This window comes from Pagrus pagrus (assembly GCF_965226575.1).
Source record: "Pagrus pagrus genome assembly, chromosome: 17".
NCBI classification, from domain to species: Eukaryota; Metazoa; Chordata; class Actinopteri; order Spariformes; family Sparidae; genus Pagrus; species Pagrus pagrus.
The window spans coordinates 3,781,430-3,790,385 of NC_140201.1; the positions used below are offsets into that span (position 1 = coordinate 3,781,430).

Below are 8,956 nucleotides of genomic sequence, written 5' to 3' on the forward strand. Positions count from 1 at the left end.
TAGTTTTGGTGGGGAGACACTTCAGTCAGAAAAGAAAGATATTAACTGACTGATGTTTTTTAAGCCTAAACTAACTTAAATTCCATTTTTTTGCGCTTTAGGATAAACTACATTGTCCCGTTGCTGAGTAATACTGTAGCTCCTTCTCTAATATAACTGTATTGCTTCGTTTACTTATAAACCAAACTCAGTTCTGGTGATTATTTCTGGAGAAATAAACACAAAATGTCTTCTTCATCCTTTACCAGATGCCTGTTGCTGCAAAATACCGTGGATTAAATTTAAGGGACGTTTCCCAAAACTCTGGAATAATTAAGCATAAAACAGTGGAAAATACAGCCTCTCATCTCTGAATAAAGAGCTACTTAATATGTGAACAGTTTATACACAAGGCTGAATAAATGCAGAGTAGCTGTAAAACCCCCAAAACTCAGTGGTTAGAAAAACGTTAATGTGAACATAATTAAATAAATAATAATTTAGTCCCTGAAGGGTAATTAAATGTTGACAATGTTTAGTCGTCAACACTGTTGGAGCTTTTAGTTTGTTGTTTGTTTTTACTTTTTGATTATTCTTTGATTCATTTAGATTAAAGTTTGAAGGCATTTCCTTTTACCAGTTATGTGTTTAATTATTTGCTTCTTCAGCATGTTTAGCCTCGTCTAGTTGGGCACCCGAGGTTACACAAGCAGAAGGATGGGTGCAGGACGATGATGCATGCAGGATTCCTTTGTTCTTTGTTTGCTTTTTGGAAAAATTAACAAGGAAAACCAAAAGAACTTTGAGTGGTCATCTTCTTTTGCCTGCGTACAACACAAGCCCATGATGCAGCAGTGGCTCGTGGACTTGCATTTTGAAGACCAAACTTTTTAAAATGTGAGGATTTTATTGAAAAGACAAACATCAGCACAAAAAGAAAGAACAACACATTTGAGTTTAACATTCATTCATGTTCATCAATGTAAAGGAATTTACATGTTTAATCTCATAAATTCATAGTTCTAAATTTGTGGATATACATCTACAAACCCTAACCCTATTTTTGAATAACATCAAAAATAATCCCAAATTTATGATTCTTACATGTTTTGTTCATCAAGATAATCTTCACAGATGAACACATTTTTTGTGATTAAATTAAATCTCTTTTAGTAAAAAACTAATGTTAGATTATAAACAGACAACATCACAGTCACATGACGTAAACGTCAGCACCACTAAGTGTCTTACTACACAATTACTATACATGTTTTCTATTAACTGATCAATGTACAAGTTGTAAAGTTAGAATAGTTTGTAACTTAAGTCTGATCATAAGCTGTCCCCTGATTGTTTTGAGTATGAATTCGACAGAAAACAACAATTAATAAAACAACCAATCAGAGTCATAGAACATAGAACAGTCCCACCTTTCAATCAGTCCTATTTATATAACTATACTTACAAGAAGCCATCTTTTACTGTCTTTTAGTTCTGCAAAGCTAAATAAAGTGACACCAGGAGAGTCACTGAGTGTGTTTGTCATTCAGGTCTCTGGATTCAGCTGCTCAGAGAGCTCTGCGCTGTTGTCAGGAGCTGCAGGTCAGAAACAAACATCCCATATTGAACTTTTATAAACAATAAATACAGGAAACAGTGTTGAAAAGGTTCGTCTGCACAATAATGTGAAACATTTTTTAATCTAAAACATGAAGTGTGAGTCAGATCAGCTGAAATAGAACCAAAGTAAGTTTTACTTACAAGATGGAGGGCTAATGGCTGAAATCAAAACAAAAGACAAATCATTTCAGTCACAGTTGTAAATGCCAGATTATCTTTAGTCACTTTATTCCTCTCTTCTACTCACTCAAACTGAGTATCTGTTTATACTCAGTCTGTTTAGTGCTGACTGTATTTACTTTCTCTGATGCTGGTTTTAATTTTGCATCCTGAATTAAAAAAATCAACTCAAAGACTGAAATCAAAGTAGTGAAATCTTTCCTTTTTCTCTCTCACCTTTCTTCTTTTTGTAAACGATGAATCCAGCAGCACCGATGAGAATGAGAGCAAGAACAACCACTGCAGCAGTGACGAGGACGGTCATGTCACTGGGCTTCACTGTTGAATACAATAATAGTTTCTTTTTACTGTTTTTGTTTTTTTCAAGATCAATTCCCATGCACTCCCCTTCAGCACCCTCTGATCTCACTCTTACCCCAGTTGGTCCTGATCCGAACTTTCTCCAGTTTGGTGATGATGTCCTCCTTCACACCAGAGAGCTGAAACACACAGTCGTACCTCGTCCAGTCTTCAGGTGTGACTGATGAAAGGTTCAGGTCAACACGCATCTGGAAGGTTCCATCGAGGTTGGGGAGGATCTCTCCGTGGTCCACCTCCTCATGAAGCTCCTCTTCATCTTTCCTCCAGACGAGTGAGGCTCTGTGAGGGTAGAAACCTGTAGCGTGGCAGCTGACTGGAGAGGAGGGAGTCTTCTGGAGGAGAGACACTGAGGGAAGCTCTGGAGAGAGTTCAGTGAAACTATTTCTAGTTTGAAACACTGAGACTGAGCAAACTGACTTAACTCATGCTAAGTGTACACTGGCTATCACAGTCTGAGCATTGATGGAAAGAAATTTCAGAACAGCCAAAATGTCAGTGTGTACTGATTGGTTAGGACAACATTGAATCTTACAGCTACAGAAAATAAACAGAGAAAACAATGTAATGTCAGACTGACTGCAGTGATAACACAACAGCAGTTCAGTCTGAGCAGACTGTATGAACATGATTGTGTCCATTAAACTACATCAGGTCATGTGATTCTACCTGTTCTCAGCAGAGAGCTCCTCCCAGAGGCCAAAAACTTCTTCAGCCACTCAGGGAAAATCACTGTGAGTTCATAGTGATTGATTTTCATTCTAGCTTTGTCAGCATCCCATCTCAGTTTGGTGATGACAGCCTGTGATTTTGGAGCGATCCATGTCTCTGTCTTCAGGTCGATTGATATGAAGTCTTCTCCATCGTAACCATACTGATTATAACCATTAACCTCTCCGGTCTCATCATCCCACTCACAGCCATTCATCCTCTGTAAAATGTGGACACCTGAGACAGAGACAGAGAGAGAAACACCTCACCTCATCACTTTAAGGTTTAAGATGCCAACGATGAACAGTGATGCAGCGTCCCTGGTTTGAGTCCAAACTATTATAGAGAGGACGAACACAAAACAGTTTTCCTAGTTGTGTAGTATAATAGTTATATTCTGTGTGTTAAAAAAAGTCAAGTCGAGCGTCAGTTGTGTGAGGCTTTGACTGGTGAAGAGATTCACCTACCTGTGTGCAGGGAAGGAGTTTAGTAAGGGGAGGACATATATGCTGGGTGTGTCCTGTATGTTTCTCTGTGTGAGACCATGCTGCCACATGTTAGTTTGTTTGAACTTATTCTGCCAACATGTTCCTGATACGTTGTTGTTGTGTCCTTTAAGTTATGTGTACATGCATCCAGATGACGTATTGTTTATATCTTTTACGTGATGTTTAAATGCAGCCAGTATTTATAACGTGTATCTGTCTTCCCACCAGACCGTGGTGTATTATCTGGAGTTGTTTGATTCCTACTTCCTCTCCTGTGAGAAGCTTAACCCTGTAAATATGACTCACAGCGTATATTTAGATTTACAATCATTGTGTATTGTTATTCTGGATTTACTTTTTGTTTTGAATAACAGAATCACAGTGAAGGATTACAGAAGACTCATCCTTCATGGATACATTAATAATGTAAGCTACCTTTGTTCTCATGCACTTTTTGTGTTACTTAGTTTTGGCATGTATTCATATATATTGATCTATATTTGCTGTTGTACAGAAATCATCCATCCTGTCATTCATGCATCCATCTGATGGAGCATTCCCAACTCAATAAATGATTTAAAGGTTCTTGGATCCTCGTGTTTCAATGTGCACACCAATCAGATGTTCTGTGGTCCAGTCATCCCCTGAAGCAGTATTAGTCAGTAAAGTATTCAGTCTTTTTCACTGTGCATGATGAAAACTTTCTTTCAGCCCAGGGAGGCTGATAACATCAACTCCAAATATTTCTGATACAAATTTTACTAAATTATTTTTATAAATATAAAGAACAGTTCATAAAGTAAAAGGTGAAATATAACATCGTACATACTGTACCTCCACTTTGGTTGAAGCGCTGTTTCAAAATATTGATTTCATCTTTGAAATAACTTGGCTCCCCCCCAAAACATGTTCTTTTGTACAGCTCCAACTGGTCAGGATCATCTTCCAATATTCTTTTCACCCAGTCATGTTTTGGTTCGATGATCTTTTTGCTGCTGTCACAGTAGCCCACCAGATTTCCATCAACCACTGCAGCTGCAACAAACTCTGGGAAGTCTGGGAGTCCAGAAGATGCAGTGGTGATATACTTCAGGGAGTGTTTCACTGCAGGACAGAAGAGGTTCATACATTCAGTATAAATACACATCATCATCACGCTCATCATAAATATGATGTCATGGTAACACTTAAGGTTATGGCCTGCCATCTACAGCATGAATCTTCTCATCTAACTGATCTATTACCTATTCTATCATTACAGGGTTCAGTACGGCCCACCAACTACTGAGAAGCATTTTGGTGTTTGGACAGACTTTAAAGAGAAGTTACACTCAAAGTACTTTTAGCTATCGGGTAGCCCTTCTAATATGAACGTGAGCATCGTTTATGGCTGCAACATGTTGATATTACACCGTTACTATGATGAGACTATATGCCATCTTAGATTGTGGATATTGTTATATCATGATATAAGTGTTGTCTTTTCCTGGTTTTAAAGGCGACATTACTTGATGTCATTTTCTGAACTTACCAGACTGTTCTACTTGTTCTAATACTTGGCTTCACCCACGTTGTCATTATATCCACATTACTGATGATTATTGTTCAGAAATAACTACTACAACAGCTGTTTTGGATAAATAGGCTTTTGCATGATTTTGGTGATTTTTTATTGGTATTAATCATTAAAAACTTCAAATATTAATCAATAGCTTCACTGTTATGTATTGAGACTCCAAAATCACCACACACATCAAGGGTCTCCTCATGGTCATACTACACCAGCTGTTTTGGAAAAATGTGCCTTTTTTTAAAAATAATTAATTGATTAATATTGGTAGCTATTATCTAATGATTAATACCAATAAAAAAAAATCGGGGTTTTGCTCCTTGTGGCTCGCAGTCTGTGCTGTTACGGTGGGATAGAGGCATCATTTGTGTTTCGTTTCAGATTTATTGATCCCGGAAGTTCGAATCTGTGAATATCTTTCCAACTTAAATTAACTCTGCCAGTTTACATGGAGTTTGACTTTGATAATTATAGAAACATATGATGACGTAATTCGTTTTTACCCTGCTGAAAGAGCGAGGAAGCCGGAGGGGGAACGAGAGTGACGGAGAGAAAGTGAAAGTAAAATAAAGAGTGTCTTAGTCTCTGTGACATATTCTACATATAGATATTAAAACTGTAGTAAAATGCTGGTATGATGTCTGAAGTCATCTGTCTCCTATGTTTTACCCCACACTTACAACATACAGCCTCCAGTGACAAGTTCATTTTCATATTATCTGAGCCCTGAGCTGGGCAGACTCGTTGATCTGAAATATAAAGATGGCAGCCTGCGTCTTCAGGTTACAAGTTTACTGCTGAACTGTTCTGTGTTTCATAAACTGCTTTCAGGAAGTAATTCAAGATAAGTTGTCTTACCTGAAGATGCAAAGTGGCTCGAGAGAAGCAAGAGAATGAAGATCTTCATGTTCTGATGAGAAGTAAGTTTCTTCCACTTAACAGCTGAGCTGAGTCAGTGGAGTTGAGTCTTCATGGTGTGACTAAAGGGAGGAGGTGTTTTCTATTTGGATAACACGCCTCCTTCCTTCCCTCACTGTGTCTTTAGCTCCCCCCAGTGGGGATGAGAGGTTTAGACAGGGGTAAAACTTCTTCAGAAGGTTTTCCTGTGGTCTTTGTGAACTCAAAATAAATTGAAGTTCTTGTATTCAAATAATGTCGTTTCCGATATGAGCTAGTGATAGACTGTAATCATGTTAATGTTTGAATGCTCTGCTATGTTTTAATGGTGTCTGTCTGCTGTTTGGTGCAGAGCAGGTAGTGTACAGTGTTTTGTTGAATATTGTTTTTTTTAGATTTTTATTAGCTGAAGAAAGCTGTTATTTCTCTGTGAGCTTCTCTCTACAACGGACACATTTCACATGATTTGATCCATCATTAATATAAAAGTACTGCGTAGTTCAGATTCACATACTAAACCTGAAACCAACACTGAGGAAATACTTAATACTAGTGGTGTTACTTAGACTAATGAAAGTCATGACACAGTTTGCTAAAATTAATTCTGATTGTTTATTGACTGAATGAGTGTGGGAGGAAACCGGACCACCTGGAGAAAACCCACGCAGACACGGGGAGAACGAGCAACTTCACACGGACAGAAAGAGGGCTGAAAAAACCCAGAACCCTCTGCTGCGAAGCCACAGTGTTAACCTTAACCCCTGAGCCACCGTGCTGCTCTCTGAAGATCTATGTGGGTTTTCATAGCACAACTCCCCAGAGGCTCAGAACATCCTGCTAAAGAAACCCTACACAGAACTTCACTTTACACATCCCTAATCCTCATCAGCGCAGGTAACACTGCAGCTGAAGGTCTTCATCCATGAGAAGATGAGTCGGAAGCAATTCTTATTCTTTGCTTCACATTGGTGACTTTATTATGTTATACAGTAAAACAAGCCCATCGTCCCCACATGAGGACATCTTTTTTTTCCTTCTAAATCTACTTCCTGTTCAAAGAAAATATTAAAACACCTTTAATGTGAAAAATACCATTAGACTTTATTAATGCAAGAGCAACAGGCAATATGCAGAACAGTAATGAATGAAATGAGATTATTATAACCACAAGGAGAACTTAGTAAATACAAGGACAAAACCCAATAACATAAATATCAGTTGTAAGAAATAAATACATTAATGACAATTTAGTCTTGAAACAGTAAAACAGTAATTAAAACCCAGAAAGTACAAAAGAACAATAACAAGTGATGTCATATATGTTAAGAAGAAACATTTTAAAAACAGACAGCAGGTGAACAATGTCTCCACACAGCAAACGTTACTATTAAGTACTGAACTTCCCTTTTAGCTCTACAGTTTTAGGGATTACATTCACCCTCATGTACCAGCAACATGTCATAGTTACTCTAAAAATGTAAAGTATAAAAGTATTTATTTTTTAAACATATTTTGAAGTAAACATGGTGCTGGTGGCTTGTCTAGACGGACAAACCCAAAAATAGCTCCACAACTATGAGGTCAATATACATGATCTTGGTCTCAGTGGACAGTTAAGAGCTCAGAGAATGTATCCCCATGTACATTTTTATCACCACCTATAACTTAATCTAGATCAGACAGTAGATAACACCATGATAGCGATGATCCTGTGCACAGAGATGCCACTGAAATCATTCAGCAGCTCCTCGACTACAACTGAACCAAAGTAGATAGAAATACCACAGAGCACATATATTTTACAAAGGTTTCAGTTTGGACAGAACCAGTCAAACTTGGATTCCTTAAAGTGCCCAGTGTGTGTGAAATATTTCTTTTATCTGCCTGAAAGGGAATCAGGCTATACAATACAATTGTCACGGCCCTGTTTGTAATACTGTATATAATACCACTAAACAGCCGTTAGATGGCAGCAAAAGACATGTATGAAATAGAGGCTGAGAGTTTCACAGCTGCCCGACCCAAAGCACTGGTATCTGATGACCTGGGAGACTCAGCAATCAACTATGTTTCTCCAGAATCACATACTGCATGTTTGAAGTGGGCAGAGCTCTAATGGGGAAAAAACATGTGATTATATGTATTTTCTCTTTTTACCCTTCAGGTGTTACCTCTGTATATGTGATTTCATTATTGTTGAATGTTGCTCGTACATTTAATGTTTTTTTACTCCCAATCTAAATCACTACTGTGAATGAACATGTTTCATCATGTATTTCACTTTGAGTCTCTCAGTTTTCTACTTCATCATTTGTTTCACTTTCTTTCTAAACTGATCCTCTGACCACCTCAGAGGTAAAGATTTGCTCTTTTGTGCTGAGGGCTTCTGAGTGTAAGTGAAAGTAAAAGTGTATACAACGCTGTGATCCGACCGTCTCTCTGAAGTCACATAGTGCAGAAACAAGTGACAGAGACACCATTCACCCTGTTACAAGACACTGTACCATCAAAATGATTTTGAAGCTGAAAAAGCTACATAATGTTGCTTAAACTGTCAGAAGGCTCCTTTAACAGAGATACTGGCTCGCTGTCTAATCTCTAACTTCAGTGTCCATGCTAAGCTAAGCTAACCTTGTCTGGGAGATAACTCTGCTCAGAGTGAACATTGATATCAATCTCCTCATTCAAATCCTCTGTGAGAACACTGAATGTTCAGGTAATATAATTATTGCAACTACAGTCACAAATGAGCATGTGGACGTAGAAAAACAGCCAAACTTTTTAACTTTGAGGATTTTATTGAAAAGACAAACTTCAGCACAAAAAGAAAAAACCAATGCATTTGACTTTGACATTCATTCATGTTCATCAATGTGAAGGAATTAGGTATATTTAGATAATTTTAGTTTTATTTATTTTGCACAGTTAAAAAGAAAAAAATACACAAAGAATGACAAAGAATACAATTAACATGAGTGCAGGGAGAGGCAGAAAACCCAGTGGGCTTATTTGAAGCCCCAACCTAAATAATGTTAAAGGTTACAATAATGTTATAAGGAAAAACAAAATTAACATACAAAAAATCATATATATATATATATATATATATAGTGATAACAAGCTAATAGTAACAAATTATATATAATAACAACAT

At 37.4% G+C, this 8,956-nt stretch overlaps 1 protein-coding gene across 1 annotated transcript; it reads right to left on the reverse strand.

The window, feature by feature from the left end:
• Positions 1-872: 872 nt before the first annotated feature.
• Positions 873-6,014, reverse strand: LOC311273322 (major histocompatibility complex class I-related gene protein-like). Its single transcript, XM_084380324.1, has 7 exons — positions 5,764-6,014; positions 4,170-4,439; positions 2,806-3,084; positions 2,195-2,497; positions 1,996-2,097; positions 1,741-1,758; positions 873-1,575 (listed from the first exon to the last, which is right to left on the reverse strand). Exons 1-7 carry the CDS (start codon positions 5,810-5,812, stop codon positions 1,526-1,528), a joined length of 1,071 nt encoding a protein of 356 aa, XP_084236450.1. The 5' UTR covers positions 5,813-6,014; the 3' UTR covers positions 873-1,525.
• Between the last annotated feature and the right edge of the window lie 2,942 nt (positions 6,015-8,956).

Excerpts from the sequence above, each read along its gene's own strand:
- LOC311273322 (XM_084380324.1), bottom strand. The coding sequence starts at position 5,812 with ATGAAGATCTTCATTCTCTTGCTTCTCTCGAGCCACTTTGCATCTTCA. Across the intron at positions 3,085-4,169 it reads GCGCTTCAACCAAAGTGGAG|GTGTCCACATTTTACAGAGG; the intron begins GTACAGTATGTA and ends TCTCTGTCTCAG. Across the intron at positions 2,098-2,194 it reads TCGGATCAGGACCAACTGGG|TGAAGCCCAGTGACATGACC; the intron begins GTAAGAGTGAGA and ends TGTATTCAACAG.